The sequence below is a fragment of the Sebastes umbrosus genome, chromosome 4 (assembly GCF_015220745.1).
Source record: "Sebastes umbrosus isolate fSebUmb1 chromosome 4, fSebUmb1.pri, whole genome shotgun sequence".
Classification (NCBI taxonomy): domain Eukaryota; kingdom Metazoa; phylum Chordata; class Actinopteri; order Perciformes; family Sebastidae; genus Sebastes; species Sebastes umbrosus.
This window is the reverse complement of record NC_051272.1, coordinates 38255447-38275224: the sequence shown is the minus strand read 5'-3', so window position 1 is coordinate 38275224 and position 19778 is coordinate 38255447. Positions and strand designations below refer to the sequence as shown.

General features: G+C 42.9%; 1 protein-coding gene across 1 annotated transcript; it reads left to right on the top strand.

The window, feature by feature from the left end:
• Positions 1 to 650: 650 nt before the first annotated feature.
• Positions 651 to 18873, top strand: has3 (hyaluronan synthase 3). Its single transcript, XM_037766973.1, has 5 exons — positions 651 to 1342; positions 14253 to 14346; positions 14447 to 14997; positions 16051 to 16152; positions 16305 to 18873. The coding sequence occupies exons 2-5, from the start codon at positions 14253 to 14255 to the stop codon at positions 17232 to 17234; spliced, it is 1677 nt and encodes a 558-aa protein (XP_037622901.1). The 5' UTR covers positions 651 to 1342; the 3' UTR covers positions 17235 to 18873.
• Positions 18874 to 19778: the final 905 nt, after the last annotated feature.

The following is a 19778-nucleotide window of genomic DNA, read 5'->3' as shown; positions in this document are numbered from 1 at the left end:
TGTAATATCACCTACAGTAAGTTTGACCCTCTGAGAGAGAGGGAGGAAGTACTGAAGCCATGATGACGTCTATTACCGTAATTACTATATGTCAGCATGTGTCAGTCAGGGAGCTAGAAAGGAGCAGGTAGAGAGGAGTGTGAGAAAGGCCACACATGTAGGGTGGTTGAGTATAACCTTTTTCCTCATGAGAGTTTGTTTTAGGCAATATGCATTCTCTTACCTAACGTAAATGAAATGTGTTTGAGTGGCGATTCTCAGAGGCGTAGTGCAGTGTGTGTGTGTCAGGCTGCCAGCCCCGCCGTGGAACCTGCAGGACGTCAGCAGCTCAGCCTCAGAGCAGGAGAGGAAAGGGAGGGAGGGTAGATAAATAAGCCCATAAAGGATGCTTTGAGTCAGGCAGAGAGGTGGAGAGGAGAGGGGGCTCCGGTCAAACAGTCCCCAGGCTTGTTGGAGGCTGCATTGCAGAGAGATAGGGAGCTAGCTGGGGTGTCCAGGGAGGGAAGGGGAGGGGGGAGAGGCGAGGTGAAGGAAGGGGGGGTTAAAAGAGACAGAAAGGGAAGCTGTGGAGGAGAAGCTCAGCAGTGTCGCTCTGCCAGCCAGGCGGGACAGTGTGACAGAGGAGGAGAGGAGGAGAAGGATTTAGGCTCTGCTGCAAACAGGGGATGCAGAGACGGGTTGATACTGCAGCACAGGACAGAAGGGGTGGGGGGGGGGGGTGGTGGAGGAAACCTGGGGATGATTCGTTGCAGGGGGAAAAGAAGAATTCAGACTTGAGGACAAGGCCAAGATCAAGCTTCCCACTTTGGCCTGCGATCTTCACCTTCACCTTCACCATCACTGTGGCCCCATGCTAATGATGGACATCAGGAGCCAGGATGGAGAGCACCGGAGGCAGAGACCAGACTAGCTGCTGCCCCCAACCTGTAATCTACAGACCAAAGACTACCCCAGCATCAGCTGCTGGCTGAGCACCTCTGATCACATCTCAGCTGGGGGGCTTCATGCCCTGGGACAGTCCTGGGAGACAGAGGGAGGAAGTGGTGGTGGAGGAGGAGGAGGAGGAGCAGGCAGCGGGGAGGCTGGCTCAGAGAAGTGGTGGAGGGTGGTGGTTTAAGCTGCCTGCTGTATTTTTGGATGTGGGATCTTCTGAATTAAGCGAGCAATGTGGAATAAAGATGTAGTGTGAGCTAGTGGAAGGAGTGGTACAGAACAAGGAGAGCGCTGTGCTGAGGAGAGGAGAGGGCTGGACGTCCCGGCTCAACGGACGAACCGGGTGGACGGAGATCTGGGGAGAGTCCTGAGGGGGAAACAAAGACGGAGGGTCCACTGGATCAGGAAGGTAAGGGTTTTAATCATATGTTTGCACTAAGAGACTATGTCCTTGTGATGTAAATTGCCCCCACTAGGACTGAAAGATAAGACCGTCTTTTGGTGGTCCTCTTCTATGATTTTAGGTTTTATGGTTTAGGATTAAGATCTCATTAGATTCGCTGGGATAATGATTAATAATTCAGGTTTGGCAGGTAGGCTAAAGGTTTGGGAAAAGAGAATGAATGAAAGTACTCAAACATGTTCAAGAGGGACAGAAACTGAATGGAAAGTTTGAACATTAAAGCTTAGTTTAAAAATACAGGACAAAGACTTGAGTGTGTTCTGGCTTATGTGGTGAATGTGTTTGCAACGTGAGGTAGAGAAAATATTTTTTCTGCCTGACACTGTGAGTGTGTGTGTGTGTGTGTGTGTGAGTGAGTCAGTTAGTCACTCAAACAGGACTAAAGACCTGCTGCTCATTTCTGCTTTAATAGCTGGGAAGTTGTAAACTGACTCAGTAATAGCTACATAATAGGTGTGTGTCTGCGTTCCCTGCCTGTGTATGTACATTATCATTGTGTTGTGTTGCCTGCTTGGCATGAACTACACCTCCGTGGAGGCAGACGGTGACCGTTGACGCTCAGAGCGGCAGTTTGAAGGCTTCTGCCGTTTCCAAAGAAAACGCTGGCCTGTTTGATTTTCCATGGCATCACTGCCATGCTGGACCTGCCTGGTCTGGCTGCCTTTTACACAAAGCCTGCTGATATTTGACCGGCTACTTGTGAGACCTCAGGTGAAGGAGATATACTATCCACAGCACACTCTGATCCAGTCAAAAAGGCACAGAAGAAGTGATAACATTCAGTTGATGGGTATCAGATTAAAGGAAGGCTATGTAACGTTTGAAGGAAGAAATATAATATTCTTCCTTTTACAAATGTAAAGTTTAATTCATAACCACTAAAGCACACCCTCGCTCATGTCAACACACTGCTGCTACAGCCTTACTTGGTCTGTTATGACCAGTCTGTGGTCATCCTTTAATCACAAGGTTGGCGGTTCGATCCCCTGCTCCTCCTGTCCTCCTCCTGTCTGCATGTCCAAGTGTCCTTGAGCGAGACACAAGTTGCTCCCCGGGCGCTTCACAGCAGCCCTCTGCTCCTAATGCTTAGGATGGGTTAAATGTAGAGGTCAAATTTGATATATGTACCTGTACGTCAGCCCAGTCGGACCGGAGGAAAACAACCAATCAGAGCCGAGCTGGAGTCTGCAGTCTCTGAGCAGCTGTCAATCACTCCAATCAAACGGTCAAACTAGGCAGCGCTGATCAGATATGAATCAATATTCTGTTACTGTAATGCCTATTTCTCTCCTCACATGTTCTCAGAATCATCTTGTAGTGTACTGTTTAGCTGTAAAATTAGAAAGTTTGTGACCCGGCAGCCATGTTGAGATCAGTTGAGGAAATACCAAGCACCGCCCACCAGAATAACACAGCTAATTTCATGGCCAGTAGTTCTGCTCTGGATAAAAGACAGACTGAATGATAGAGGCATCACCATCAATAGAACCTCATTAGGATGCATGTTTGAGATTTCAGGTTTCAAAGGTAGTTAACTCTTAATCACATGTTAACAGATTGTTAGATATGAATGGAGGGCCAGAGGCATTGGCCCATGTCAATAGCAGATAGTATATAATTACTTGGCATACAATTCAGGCATTATTTACTTGTTTGTTTGTTTTGAATGGTGATCCTGTGACAGGATCTTCTTCAGCTCTGGGTACTTTATGAGATTTTACCAGCTACATGACTTCCTTCGTTATGTAATGAGGTGTGTAAAACTTGAGAGATCTCAGTGGAGGCACAGAGAGAGCCCTCTAGTGGCAGATCATCCTGAAATCCTGAAGTTTTTCTATTCCTCATCACTAGCACAAGGTTTGTCCATGTCTCACATCACAGCACTCCTCTTCATCTCTTGAGTTTGTTTTTACAGGTTTTCTCGTTCGCTTTGGCTCAATTCTCCAATGAGAATTTTTTTTTTTTTCTTCAAAACAATGAGCTCAAATCTCTGAACAATTAGTTTGTTGTTCACAACAGATTATAATTTCTCATTCATTCAAGCAAATTGCACGTGTTTTGGCACGTGTGTGCAAAAGAGTGAGTACAATTTGCACAATAACCACCACAGACACGTGGCAGCTCATCAGAACTGATAAGCTGATTCTCAGTGAAACTGTCTTCATAACTTCTAAACATCATTTCATCGTTTGAGCATCACATACAAAATAATCCATTCAATCATCAAAATCTGTCAGACTACATGTATATATAAATATAAACACATAAACATGAATATCTATGATATGGTGTTAGGTGTAGTGAGGAAGTACAGGTAGTTGTGTTTTTACTGTGAACTGCAGCAGGTTCTGTTGTTTTTTGGCATGGATTTCATTTTTTGGCAAATTTTCTGTTCACTATATTACTTTTATTATTAAAGCTGAAGTAGGCGAGATTGGAGCAAATATGTTTTAAAAAAGTTATTTTTATAAAACGGTTGCTATATCGTGACATTAGTATATGAAACAGGTAACCTGAACAAAATCATGTTCCTCTGTTTCCTCCGGTGTCCTCCGGTGTCCTCCGGTGTCCTCCGGTGCTCCTAACGGCATCTGCAAGATTTCACTTACCGGAGGAAAACAAACAGTCAGAGCTGATCTGAGGTCTGCTGTCCAGCTGCTGTCTATGAGAGCCGGCTGTCAATCACTTGCGAACTCCGACCAAACGGTCAAACTAGGCAGCGCTGATCAAATATGAATCAATATTCTGTGACTGTAATGTCTATTTCTCTCCTCAGATGTTCTCAGAATCATCTTGTAGTGCACGGTTTAGCTGTAAAATGAGAACGTTTGTGACGCCGCCGCCATTAAATCTATAAATCTGGTGAAGTAACGCCAAGTACCGGTCACAGCCAATAGGAACGCTCTCTCTCTCAAATGATCTGTGATTGGTCAAAGTCTCCCGTCACGGACTAGATGTTCTAAAGCCTGAAAACAGAGCCATGAGGAGGAGCAGAAGTCTGGTTTTCTCTCAGAACATTTGATTTATAAATTGCTGAAAGGTTTTTATAGGATTTTTGCCCAATGATGCCAAAAATATACTGGCTACTGCTGCTTTAATATATGGATTTTCTGCTTACAGTAGGCTACATTTAACACATTTCTGCACAAATAAATTTACTATATATAATATGCATATCATGTTTCTGTGTATTACAGTATGGACTTTTCCCAATAAACTTTGACTTACTGTTGAAATGAGAATTTAAAAAGCTCAGTGCGATGAACAACAGAGTTCAGCTACACTACACTGACATTCTCGTACTGTATCCTACAGTAGGCAGCTAGCTTCAACCAAAGAGTGGACCAAAACACAAGAAACATTTCCAGGGATGACATGCCGAAAAACATCAAATTATTTTGACCAGTCCGGCTCACATGATAACAAAACAACTTTTCATTTTGGTGGAGTTGACCAACTGACGGACGACTAATAACATATGAAGTGTTTTGGGGGAGTTACTACCTTTTGCAGACATGCAATAGAGTTGTGATGTCCCATCAAACAGTTGTGACGATTGCACTTACAGTTTAGAGAAAGTTAAGACTGTTTCAAAAAATGAGCCAGAGTGACTGAGAAAAACTGTACCATGTGTTGAGCCCTGCCCAGCTGTGACCTTGACTCATCTCAGTGATGATGTCACGGCTAACATTAGCAAGTGAAGGAAGTGAGGCTGTGAGCTGGCAGGTTAACTGGTGTAATTCATCACTATATATAGTATAATATTCAATATTCAATGTTGTACATCTGGGAGTACTACTTATTTGGTTAATGTGAGTTTTACCTGGAAATAATAATAATAATAATAATAATAATAATAATAATAATAATAATAACTTTATTCATATAGCACCTTTCAAAACTGTTACAAAGTGCATCACAAACAAGGACAAATAGAGTGGGAGCAATCAGATACAAGAACACAGTCAGCAAATAAAAAAAGGAGCAAAGTAACAACTAGAATGGCACTCGGAGAGCGCAGACCTCCCCCCTCTCTCCGTTCAGCTTGCGTCATCATCCACGTATATTTTTGTTTTGTTGAGATCAGCTGTACATAGTGGAGCATCGTAAAACACTTCATTCAAACTGGACAGAAACAAAATCAAACTCACCTAAAGCATCGTCGTTACTCTTCCCAACAATCCCCAAGTGTGTTGTGGTCCAACTCAACTCTAATTTCACAGAGTTTAATGTGAGAAAACGCTAAATCTACAGGTGTCCCCCCCTCCCTCCATCCCCCGCTCTCTCTGTGTCCCTCTGCAGGCAGAAGAAAAGAGGCTGGGTGACGCGTCATGAACGCATCATCAGTTACACCTCGCATGTCCTAAAGCCTGTGATGTTAATGCACAGGCTGAGTGGAGTTATTAACAAAAATCCGGATCATCACCAAAATCTAATGGATTGTTGATTGTGCCAAACCCCACCCTTCCAAAAAATTTCATTCAAATCCATCACAGACTTTTGGAGTAATCCTGCTAACAGACAAACCATCAAACCAACGCCGGTGAAAACATAACTTCCTTCCTAGGCCTTTGGCCTTGGCGGAGGTAATAATGGATGAAAGTAGAAGAAACAGATAAAATAAGTAACAGAATTGGTAAAAGTGTGTCTTGAGAGATGATTTAAAACGTGAGTGAGTTTTCTAGTCTAAGATCCTCAGATAAACTGATCCACAGGGTTGGGCTCAGACACACCAAACCCAGCTAGCGGCGATGAAGGCCGACTGTTACGTCACCTCATGCCGCCTTTGTCTTGGCCAACAAGTTGCAGTCTGCGCCTTCGTTCGATGAAATAACCCTCCACCAGCAGGCGCGTTATTCTGTATTCGTTATTCAAAAAGGGAAACAGGAAGACCGAGGACGGCGGATATACAAAGCGGCGTCTGCCGACCATTTTCACACCACTCTCTCTCACCACTTAGCTTCATTCCAGATGTTCATGTTGCTGTGAAGATATCCGTGTGTTGGAATGATCAGATGAGATGAAGATGAACAATGAGAAGAGTCTTCTGTGTGTCCTCTTGACTTTACCCTACTTGTTTTCCTCACTTCCGTTTCTTTTCTCGTGCACTGATTGGTCGAAGCTGAACAGCCAATCAGAGTTATTTCTCTCACCGACGGGCGCCGCCAGCGATGCTATGCTATGATTCACCGTGTCAAAAGCGGCATTTAGGTCAAGCAGAACCAGCACCGAGCATTCATCTGTTGAGTCAGCTGTGTTGCCGTCAGAAACCTGATTGGATTTCTCACAGATATTATTACTACGTAAGACTTCCAATACTTGATTTGAGACAATCTTCTCCGGGATTTTAGATAAAAAGGGAAGCTTAGAAATGTGTCTGTAGTTGCTATGGACAGAGGGATCAGAAGCAGGTTTTCTGAGAAGTGGCTGGACACTAACAGTCTTCAAAAAGTCGAGAACACATCCTGTGGACAAAGACCTGTCGATGATTGAAAGAAGGCAAGGGGCTACACCATCTAAACCTTTAATAAGATACTTGCTGGGTATTACGTCCAACGGACTTGATGATGGTGTCATGTGTGAGATGGTTGATTAGCTTTGGAATGACTCTTCTTACCTGCATCTTTACTTGACGTTTTAATTTTGACATTTGGAATGATCTGAGTCCTGTATCATTGGTAGCTCTGGACAGCTTTTCTAGCAAACATGGATCCTAATCTGGATCTGGACGTAGACTTGGACCACATGTATACAGATGATAGAATGTTAGCAGTATCACTACGGAATCACAGCTTCAGGTTTTACATACTACGAGTTCTGCAAGTCAGATCTATCATTTATACCACATTTACTTCAGAAATGTGAAGTTTTTCCAGAGGGACTGAATTCAAATTGAAGATTATAAAGGGATGGTTTATTTTTTTTTACCTTTCATCTTCCATAATTTTGATGTTGTGACAATTCATGGGATTTGGTTTCTGTGGAGTTGTGTTCAAACTTGGCCTTAGATGTTGATGTCACTACTTTTAGTCTTTTAGTTCTGAACTCAGACAGGTATCCTTTCTGCCTCTCAGCAGCATCATCTACCATTTATTAAATTCTGCTTCATTGTGCTGCTCCGAGGAAATTAATTCAGACATCTTAGAAATGATAAACCTTTAATTTAGCTCACTTTTATTGGACTGTGAAGGTGTTTGAACATCCTACATTCATCCCATAAAACACTTCGTCGTTACAGTCAGGAGAGCACGACAGATGAAGCCTCTGGGTTAATTGCACCTGTCCCCCCCAACCCCTTGTCCCCTGACTAATCCCAGCTCCCGGCCTGTCAACAACCCCCTCTGGTGACTCTGGTCCTCCAATCAAACAGTCCACATGTTACTGCCTGCTTGTTATCTGGCCTGTGGCCCCGGGACGTTAAGATCACCTGCTTGTAGAATCCACCATATCGGCATTCCTTCTACCAAAGAAATAGTCCCTGCTGTTGAGAGAGTGTTGTGTTGATTATTCAAAATAACAGGGACACTGTTTCTGAAATAAGATTTTGCTTTAAATGTTAAATTGCTACATAATTGAAATCCCATTCACCTTCAATGTATTGAGGTGGAAGCAGAGATCCCAGAGACAGATGTTTACAGAAAGGCCTAATTTAATTTGATTAATATTGTAATTTGGGTAAACCAACTTTGTAAGATTGCACTAAACCTCTTGAACATGCAGGGTTTACATTTTACTTTATGGGTTGGCTGTTTTCATCATTTTGACTGACGCTCTTATCCAGAACAATACTGCAACAAGAGAATTAATACAATACCAAGTAGGGATGCACTGATCCCACTTTTTCAGTCCCGATACCGATAGCGTTACCTGGGCTTTACCGAGTACCAATCGGTTACGTAAGGGATAATGTACAGCGAGCCGGTCATTGTTGTGAAAGACTCCCCGAGAGGGCGATGCTGCGTGGAGGGGTCTCTCATCACCCTGAAGGGGATTCTTTCACAACAATGACCCGCTAGCTCTACATTATCCCGCTTATTACATGGCTACTTACTGAAGAAATCAATAATTTGACCCAAAAACGGTCCTCCAGAGTCTGACATCAGAGCTGAGCCCATAGCAACGGTCTGTTATACATAGCAACGGTCTGTTATGGATAGCAACAGTCTGTTATACATAGCAACGGTCTGTTATACATAGCAACGGTCTGTTATACATTGTAACGGTCTGTTATACATAGCAACGGTCTGCTATACATAGCAACGATCTGTTATACATAGCAACGGTCTGCTATACATAGCAACGGTCTGTTATACATAGCAACGCTCTGTTATACATTGCAACGGTCTGTTATACATAGCAACGCTCTGTTATACATTGGAACGGTCTGTTATACATAGCAACGATCTGCTATACATAGCAACGGTCTGCTATATATAGCAACGGTCTGTTATACATAGCAACGATCTGCTATACATAGCAACGATCTGCTATACATAGCAACGGTCTGCTATACATAGCAATGGTCTGTTATACATTGCAACGGTCTGTTATCAAGTCAAGTCAATTTTATTTGTATAGCCCAAAATCACGAATCACAAATTTGCCTCAGAGGGGGCTTTACAATCTGTACAGGATACGAAGCCCTCTGTCCTTTACAGTATGACCCTCTCATCGGATCAGAAAAAACTTAACCAAAAACCCCTTTTAAAACTGAAAAAAATTTTAGAAACCTCAGGAAGAACAACAGAGGTTGTGTACAGAGTAACAACATCATGAAAATACAACATAGACAATCCATATGACAAAAAATAATACATATAATGTGAACATACAGTGAGAAGGTGGATCCAGGAGGATGTTAAGCAGCTTCCAGGCGTCGCCAAACAGATAGAGCCAGAGCAACACGACCTCCTCTCCATGCCAAACTGATAGAGCCAGAGCAACACAACCTCCTCTCCACGCCAAACAGATAGAGCCAGAGCAACACGACCTCCTCTCCACGCCAAACAGATAGAGCCAGAGCAACACGACATCCTCTCCACGCCAACCAGGTATAGCCAGAGCAACACGACCTCCTCTCCACGCCAACCAGATAGAGCCAGAACACGACCTCCTCTCCACGCCAAACAGATAGAGCCAGAACAACACGACCTCCTCTCCACGCCAAACAGATAGGGCCAGAGCAACACAACCTCCTCTCCACGCCAAACAGATAGAGCCAGAACAACAAGACCTCCTCCCCACCAACACAGATAGAGCCAGAGCAACACGACCTCTTCTCGACGCCAAACCGGTAGAGCCCTCTCCACCCTCTCCACCATGGAACCTAAAGAGAGGACCATATTTTTGTCTTTAATTCACAGTTGCTTAGTAATGTAAACGTATGTTACCCATGGCAACATGTTATACATAGCAACGGTCTGTAATACAGAAATTACAGACCGCAGAACGCCGTGATTGACCAATCAGAATTGAGTATTCAACGCAGCCGCGTAATACCAGTGTTTAATTAATAAGCTGTATGCTTGTGGAAGTGACTGGGATCATTCTGTTATGTGTAAGACAACATCAGGCTGGACTTAAACCGCTTAAATCGCTTTCCTAACTTTGTAAAACAAAATGTAATGAATAAATGTATAGATATCATGACATAAATTTACTGAATTGTTATTTATTATTAAAATAATAAATCATACAGCAACAACTTGCCAACATTTTTTTCAAGATTAACAGGAATTACAAATCAAGTGTAAACCTTTTAAATGCAGCAACAAATTGGTCAAAACTTAAACAGGAATTGAAATATATAATGTATATAGTATATAAACATAGAATTATATTTAATAGATCGGCCCCATTGACCGATATCCGATCCTGCTATTTGAGTCGGTATTGGCCTGATATCCGATCCAGTAATGGTACCAGTGCATCCCTGATACCAACATCACCAGAATAATCAGAACCCAGATAAGAAATGCAGGAGAAAATTGAGATTTTTGAGAAATTAAGGCTGAAAGTTTTGAGATGATTCTAAAGAACCTCTGAATGACAGTGATGACACATGAAAACGATGCTTGAAGAGGAGAATCTTTTGTATGTCTTCCAAAACCTCTATTTACAAAATCCCCTTTCTGTCAGTACCTGAATACCACATGGACCGTTTCTCCTGGATCTCCCATGCAGAGCGTAAATCTGTGAAGCAAGTGTGACTCAGTGCCAGGATGTAAATCTATACATCCACTCAGAGAGGAGGATAAATCTGTCTGTGCCAGTATGTCCCACAGAGCTGAATGTATAATATAATATGAATATCTGTCTGTCTCTCCTGCGCTGGCCTGGCCAGGTGGGGTGGGGGGGTGGAGGGTGGAGGGTGAGGGGGTGGCAGGAGGTAATTTCCTGAATGAAAGGACAGAATTGTTCCTCCATTTCAACCGGTCCCAAGCACTGGCCAAACCCCGGCTGGCCTTTAATTAGAACTATTAACCCAGACAGAGGAAAGAAGGGAGCGCCAGAGGGGCTGATGGGAGGAGGGGCGAGGAGGGAAAGGAGGGAGGGAGGAAGATGAAGGAGGGGAGAAGAGATGGACAGGTGGTGTTGAACTCCAAGTTCTTTCACTTACAATGACTGAATGTCCACCAGATCTGAGCCAGATATTCTTTGACAAGCTATTATTCTGTGCCAACAGTCTCACGGCAGTTGGTGAAATAGTCCCTGTTATTTTGGATAATCAACACAACACTCCTATTGAGAGCCATTCCCCAATATCAAAATGAAGATATGACACGATAAGCTATAACTCACGTCATAACTTTCAAACTCAGCATGTCTCTTCTAACTATATCTTCAGACAATTTCAACTTCCATCCAAAAGTGAGCAGACGTAATGTCAAAACAACAGACAATATCTTTACAAAGCATCTCTATAGCTCCGTATCTATATCATTAATTAGGATAGGGCACATGTCTGTGGAGCCGGGAATAAAGACACAGTTAGCGTTAGCTAACTAGTGTATAGTCATGCACTCTGACCCAATGATGACACACGTTGAGTAACAGCCCCCTCATTTGCATAATGAGGCAGAAATGCATAAAGAAATGTATAAATAAATAAGTTTGGGGAAATAAATAAGGGGTGAAATGCAAAGGGCAAATCGTAAAAAAAAAACCATAAATAAAATACATAAAAATACATGAATGAATACATACATTTAAAAATAAATATAAAATGAATAAAAAAATAAGTGCAAAAATAAATAAATAAATAAAAATAAATGCAAAAATAAATTAATAAATAAAAAATAAATGCGATGACTTAACTAAATAGATAAACAATTTATTAAAAAATAATAACAAATAAATTAATAAATACATAAAAGGGAAAATTAAACAGAAGAGTAAATAAGGGAATTAATACAAAGATATATAAATAAAGAAGCAAATTAAAACAGAAATATCAATTTATGTCAGATTTTATCAATTAATGAATGGCTACATTTATTCTTAATATTCTTTTTGCTACATTTAATGACATTTATTTATTTATTTATCGAGTCATTTATTTATTTATTTTTTATTTTGGCAGATTCCGTCTTCCATACATTTGTAGGGGAAGTATTAATAGCAACAGCAACAATACTAGTGGTATTATTGGTAGTAGTTTTATGTTTAGTACTACTACTGTAATTGCAACAGGAGTTGAGTAATAGTAAAGTACTAGTAGCTGTAAACAACTGCTACACTGAGCAGTTAGTATTTTCTCATGTGCTTCTGGCACCATGATGTCAGTGACTGATGCTGATGGTGGCCGATGAAAGGTTTTACAGAAAGCACAGGAAATGGCACTTGGGTCAACTAATGAGGGGTTACAAGCTCTCTCTCTCTCTCTCTCGCTCTCTCTCAGAGCCTTCAGTTAGACTCCAGGGTCCAGAGGCTCACCTGACATGTACAACAGACTCACTGATACTCACCCTTTCATGTACTGAATAACAAGTGCGTGTCCATACATGCATTTAAGAAGTAAAGGAATCTCTGTGTGTTATTCGAATAGAACCGTTCACCCGATTGACTTCACACTTGGCGAGTTTATTGCTGGGGAGTTTACATGCAGTGTCAGATTCTGTGCAATTTGGACACACGTTCAATATTAATAAACTTTGAATAAACAAGCACATGGCGCTCTGTGCAGTAGGAGGGGGGGGGGCCTCAGGGCTCTGCGGACTGAGACGAACATGTCATCCACAGCGGGCAGGCCGCACTCCGAACGGGCACGAGCCCCCGACAACGCTGCAAGCAGCAATACCGGAAGCCAAGCAATCGCTTCGAACGGCCACGGCTCATTATTGACTGCAGCTCACTTTACAACCGAACTCTGCTTCACTTCCCTGGAGTCACCAAGAGCAGATAGCCAAGTGGAAGCAGAATCAAACCGGTGTATTTGGTGTATTTCACGGGTGTATTTCACCGGTGTGACTGTGAGTAAGCAGCGACCTGAGAGTGTTTTTCCCCAGCGAGTAAGACTGTACTTCCCTGGTGTCAGACTTAATACTAACTTATAACACTATTAACATTACCGCCAGCAAAATACCTCCGCTAATTAAATCCATGCTCTACTTTATAACGGCAGTGGTTCAAAGCAAGCAACTAATACGACTATTTGGAAGTTGCCTCTGCTTAGTGTATTTCACCGATGTTTATGACCTGGGTGTGTTTTTCAGGGTGGATTTAGTGATTTGGGGGCCCCGAGGGCAAGTGCAGTCTTGCTTTACTTTCCACCCTCGCTAACTGGGAATGTTGGTGTTGGCAGTAGTAGAAGAAGTAGGCTACCCAAAACCTTTTCTGAAGTAAAATTATTAACTATTAATAGTAATAGTAAAAGTCCTGTATTCAAATGACAGAGTGACAGAGAGGTATTATCAGCTCAATGTGCTTAAATGTACTTTACATCTGTTTCAGGTGGAGCTTTCTATTCAATTATGATGCTGGATAGTTTAATGAATAATAATGCATCATATTTTAATTGTTATATTTTGTGAGTCAAATCTGAATCTGCAACTTTATCAGTAACCATTCTCTGTCAGGTAAATGTAGTACTATAATGTTTTCCTCTGAAGTAGAAGTACACAGTAAGTAGTATACAGTTGAGTTGCATATGTTGTAAGTGCCTTGGGGGCCTTTGCAAGTTATTTCAGGGTATAATGAGTTAGAATAGTAACATGATTCAATATTTTTCATATCTATCTAAACATCATAATAAATCCATAGCTGTTTGGGGCCCTTCTAGTTGGGGGACCCAGATAGTTGCCTACCTTGCCAAACGGTAAAATCTGCCCCTGGTGTATTTTCCTATGAACCAGAGAGTATTCCACCGGTGTTTCTGACCACGCGTAGCTGCGACTTGGGTGTGTGATGCAACTATGTCATGGCAGGTGTATTGCTCAGGACCCAAGAAAAGGCAGTGTTGAGTGTGAAGTTGTTTGTATGGGCGGTTCTCAAGAACGCTGCAAGCAGCATCATCACAGGCCCAGCCTTTGGCCCGTTCTGAACAGGCCCATTCTGAACAGGCCCGTTCTGAACAGGCACTGCACTAGTTGCTATAAATGTCTTATAGTGAAAGCCAATTCAAACACAGTTTACCCACTTGCAGTTTAATTTTTCTCTTTCCCTGCCTACCTCGTGTCTTTTCCCTCTCCCTTCACTTTCACCCTTTCTATGACATAAACTCTTTGACCTCCTTCTCATTTCCCCTCTCTCGCTCTATTCCTACATCATCTTTGCTCCACAAATCCCTCAACCTGTCCCGGAACATGTGTCCTCTTATTTTCTGATCCTCACCTTCACTATTCTCCTCCACCTCCAGATGCCCTCTCGCTGCAGGAATGCGCTGAACATCGTGATCACCACCCTTTTTGCTGCGGTGGTCCTCTTCACCATCCTGCTGGCCTATGTCACAGGTTAACATGTGAATTTCAATGATATACACATTGAGAAACATGTCATGTGTTTTTTTTTTTTTTTCTAACTTTGTCTTTGCTGTGTTTCTTCATTAATAAGGCTACCAGTTCATCCACACTGAGCAGCACCACCTCTCCTTCGGCCTCTATGGTGCCTTCCTCTCCCTCCATCTCCTCCTCCAGAGCCTCTTCGCCTTCCTGGAGCATCGGCAGATGAGGAGCCCCGCCCGGCCACAGCACCTCCGTCGCTCTGTGGCTCTCTGCATTGCCGCCTACCAGGAGGACCCAGACTACCTGAGGAAGTGCCTGCGCAGTGTCCGCCGAATCTCCTTCCCTGGCCTTAAGGTGGTGCTGGTGGTGGACGGGAACCGGCCCGAGGACCGCTACATGATTGACATTTTCCAGGAGGTGATGGGCGGCGCTGACCAGGCTGGCAGCATGGTGTGGAAGGGAAACTACCACAGTGATGGGAGCGGAGGAGTTGGAGTCAGAGATGGAGGGCGGAGCACAGTGCACATGGAGGAGGCAGCACGAGTGGCTCGGCTGGTCAGAGGCTGCCGCTACTCCTGTGTCATGCAGGAGTGGGGAGGGAAAAGAGAGGTGATGTACACTGCCTTTAAAGCACTGGGGGACAGTGTGGATTATGTGCAGGTAAGGGCCACAGACACAGAAAATAGTATGCATTGTTGGGGACGCAGATAGGATCTGGTCTAGTTATTAGAAAATATTAAAGATAATTATCAATATTTAATAAAATTAATATTAATAAATTATCAATATATATTAATGCTAACAAGGGCACCAAATTATATTGGTACATAAGCTAAAAAGACTTTACAATGGCTATCAAAAGTAAAATAATAATTATCAAAATAATTATTAATTATATTGAATAATATGATTTAACTTATATTAAATCATCCTCGGGGCACCACTCTTTGAATCAAAGAGAAAATGATAGCACATGAATGTACTCTCATAGATAAGTCTCATTAAATCTACTAAACTATCAATTTGGAACTTTGATTAATAATTAAATGAATAACTATAGCCAAAATAGATGGTAAAGGTTGAAGGATATTGGAGTTCTTGACATAGCAGAGGTTGGCATTATTCTCTCTCTTACAATATTAAACAGACCAGTATGTATAATCCACAAACATTTATTTACAAGATAATAAAGGTGTAAAACAAAATATTAATATAACTAAATAACTAAACTAAACAAACATAACACAGTGTGTGAGCATGTGTGTGTGTGTGTGTGTGTGTGTGTGTGTGTGTGTGTGAGAGAGAGAGGGGGAGAGAGAGAAACAAAGTCAAGATGGCTGTCTACTTGTCTCAAGATGTCTGCATGTGCCTACAGACAATATGGCGAGCACTGTAAAACTACAAAGATGGCTGGATCAAAGATGGCCGCCAACAGGTTACCACATGGCCTCTTTGTTCTTCGGAGCACATGTGCTCAGGAAGGAAAGAGGGGGGGGGGGGGGGGGGATGTGGGGTTTGAGATTATCTGAATGTGTATGTTTATGTTTAAAACTAATTCACAGTTTCTGTATGTGATCTTTATGTGTGTCAGATAATACAGTGGGTTAGAAAAGATGGTTAGTTTGCATGCAAGACCTTGTCTATGTGAAGCATAAACTAAACACATCAGATGTGACTTATTGTACCTTCTGTGTTTGTCGTGTCCTTTTTCAGGTGTGTGACTCCGACACAGTTCTAGACCCAGCATGTACCATAGAAATGCTGAAGATCCTTGAGGAAGATCCAATGGTGGGAGGGGTCGGTGGAGACGTGCAGGTAAAACACAATACTGAAGACCCAAGTCAACTTAGAAACTCTTGGGCCACCAAGGGAGGTGACTGAAAGCTCACTGCAACACGCCATGACATTACATTTTCCTTTTTTCTTCCTTTGTTGACTTTTTCTGACAAATTTTCTCTGTCCTCCAGATCCTTAACAAGTATGACTCATGGATCTCCTTCCTCAGCAGCGTGCGCTACTGGATGGCCTTCAACATTGAGCGGGCCTGCCAGTCCTACTTTGGATGCGTCCAGTGTATCAGCGGCCCTCTGGGGATGTATAGGAACTGTTTGCTCCAGCGCTTCCTGGAGCCCTGGTACCACCAGACCTTCCTAGGCTCCAAGTGCAGCTTCGGTGATGACCGCCACCTCACCAATCGGGTGCTCAGCTTTGGCTACAAGACAAAATTCACGGCGCGATCGCAGTGCCAGACGGAGACACCAACCCAGTACCTGCGTTGGCTCAACCAGCAGACTCGATGGAGCAAGTCTTACTTCCGCGAGTGGCTCTACAATGCCCTGTGGTTCCACAAGCACAGCCTCTGGATGACCTATGAGTCCGTGGTTACCGGCTTCTTCCCTTTCTTCTTGGTTGCCACGGTCATCCATCTCTTCTACCGTGGAAGGCTGTGGAACATCCTGCTCTTCTTATTAACGGTCCAACTGGTTGGGATGGTGAAGGCCACCTATGCATGTTTCCTGCGTGGCAGCCTGGTCATGATCTTCATGTCACTCTACTCTCTGCTCTACATGTCCAGCTTGCTTCCTGCCAAAATATTTGCCCTGCTCACCATCAACAAGGCTGGATGGGGCACTTCAGGCCGCAGGAAGATCGTGGTCAACTTCATCGGCGCTGTGCCTGTCACAGTGTGGGCTTTGGTGCTGCTCGGAGGTGTGGCATATACAATCTACTGTGAAACACAGGAGCCATTTAGTGAGACAGAGAAAGCCTTGTTGATAGCAGGGACGATACTCTACGCCTGCTACTGGCTCATTCTGCTGGTGCTCTACCTGGCAATCGTAGCCAAACGGTGTAACAAGAGGGAAGAGCAGTATCACCTGCCATATGCGGAGGCATAAACCTGCTACCAGAGAGGCTGGTAGGACATTCACACCGAGTTTCACTGCAGTATGACTCTAGCAATGTCTCTGAACCTGTGAACTGCTCAAGTGATGAGTTGTGAACCACAAACACACTCATCATTGGTGCTAAAAAGGTGTGAATCTGAAATCTGAGCAGCAGGAATCTAAACCAGTTGGGTAGCCTCAGAGATGACTGGATCCACAGAGCTCTCCCATTTACATCATGCTCAATGGTGCTTCACATTGGAAAACCAAACCAAGCAGAACTGATCCAGTTTATAAAGTGTTCATGCACTTGTAATAATGACATGCTCAGAAGAACATTAGGTAGTTTATGGGTACAGGTTAGCTGTAAACTCTGACAACATGGTGCAGTACGGTGCTTGAAATGAATATGCAGCAGGAAAAGGGATAAAATGAGACATAAAGGTCTTACTTAGTGGTTGGTCAGTTTTTCATGTGCCTCATTTTGATAAAGATGAGACGGGATAAAATGTGACAGAACTGAGCTTCTATAATAAACAACAATAGATATAATAGAAAGGCAACTTTCTCAAGTCCAAGCACCTCTATTTCAGATAAGAAGAGGGAACCTCAGATCATCATCATAACCTTCATTTAACTAGGAAGTCACATTGAGATTAAGGTCCAGACACAACAACCCAACATTAAAGAACTAGTGGTCATGAAGGCCGATTGTTGCGTCGCCTCGAGGTTGCACTTGAACACACCGCAAAGGCTACATCTGATGGACAGTTAGCAGGTACGTTTTATAGCTGCGTGAGATGAAATAACTCTCCCTACCAGCAGGCGGTATTCATCACCGGAACCAGAAGACCGAGGACTGGGGATATACAAGCCGTTGTTATGATACGTACATGAAATTAACCACCAATCAGAGTGAGTTCTCTCACCAACAAGCTCTGCTGCTGATTCAACATGCTGAATGGGGACACATCGTAAAAACTAGGCCGACAGACGGCCGCCAACGACCCCAAACCGTCGACTTCATGTGTCAGACCCTTAAAACCTCAAAATAGATTTAGACATTGGAGTGTATCTGAAAGGTGTCCAGACAGAAGCACTTTTTAGAAGCGGTTCAATTGCCTACAGAGTCAATTGAAAGAACTGACTGGGCATGATAGATGCAAATTTGCTCTGGGGGGCTAAAATTGAGAAAAAGCTGGTGAAAGTTGAAAATGGGTCAACTTGAGTGTAAAAATGTGCGTTGAACTCTGCGCTTTATCAATCTACTTTATAAAAGTACCGAGATGGGAGAAAAAGGGAGTGACTGAAGGAAAATAACAGAAAGAACTTGGTGAGTTTAGTGAGATTAGTCAGAGGTGACACACACACACACACACACACACACACACACACACACACACACACACACACACTGTTTGTGCATGTTGAGTTCCTAGCCAGCTACAGCTAATCGTCTGTATGGATGGTACATTGACTGTGAACAATAAACATGGACTGTTTTGGCAGTTTTAGCAGGAAAAGTCATGTGAAAATTCGGTTTGTGTTCTGTCTCAACCAGGGGTGGAACGGTTCACAAAATCCATGGTTGGGTTCATATCACGGTTTTGGGGTCACGGTTTTCGGTTCGGTTCGGTACATTTATGTTAGAGCGAGGAGGTCATGTTCTGATTTCAACATGCTTTTCATTTATTTGGCAAAAATAAGTTAACAAATGTTTGCCTTAACAAAAGTATGTCTTCCATAAGGAACATAAACACTTCTTCATTGTCAAATCTTAATTGAAAGAATAGGTCTTCTACAGTAATTAGTGCAGACAAAAAATGCAGCTTCGTTATTTTCATATAAATATGATGTAATTATAAACTAAGGCCATACATTGAAGCATAAGATCAACCAGAACTACTAAAAAACATAGCTTTTTATCTCCCACTCATTCAACAGTGGCTCATTGGCCATAATTCTTACTATAACAGTTAAGATACTCAAATACTGACATATTGTCAATAAAAAAAATAAATAACAAAAATAAAATCACAAATGTTTGTAATGTAATGTTCCATCTTAAGGCTGTTGGTAAATCCTCAACTGCTGCTTATGCTAGTTTATACAGGGCCGGCACAACAGACTAACATTCACACGTGAAGGCTCACGCTCTTTGACCATCTGCTTTAATTAGGGCCCGAGCACGAAAGTGCCAGGACCCCAACGGTGTCCTGGCACGAAAGTGCAAGGAAACCTATTGTTTTTCTAAGTATTATTAGGGCCCAAGCACGAAAGTGCCAGGACCCCAACGGTGTCCTGGCACGAAAGTGCAAGGAAACCTATTGTTTTTCTAAGGATTATTGTTGTTATTATTATTTTTCTGCCCGGAGATTGCGTTTTTGGGACCTTTCCCATCCCCAAAAACTCACCAAAAGTGGAATAAGCGTCAGAAGTGGCGCGAAATTCAATGTTCTGTCGTAACCCGGCTCGGGCGTCTCCAGGGGGCGAGATAGCGCTCCCTAATGTAGGCAGTTTTTCAGAGAAAGTTTCTTCGATCTTCACGAAATTCAA

Bases quoted from the DNA above. Each gene is read 5' to 3' on its own strand.
- has3 (XM_037766973.1), top strand. From the start codon at position 14,253: ATGCCCTCTCGCTGCAGGAATGCGCTGAACATCGTGATCACCACCCTT. The intron at 14,347-14,446 runs GTTAACATGTGA...TTCATTAATAAG, and splicing joins CCTGCTGGCCTATGTCACAG to GCTACCAGTTCATCCACACT. The intron at 16,153-16,304 runs GTAAAACACAAT...TCTGTCCTCCAG, and splicing joins GGGTCGGTGGAGACGTGCAG to ATCCTTAACAAGTATGACTC.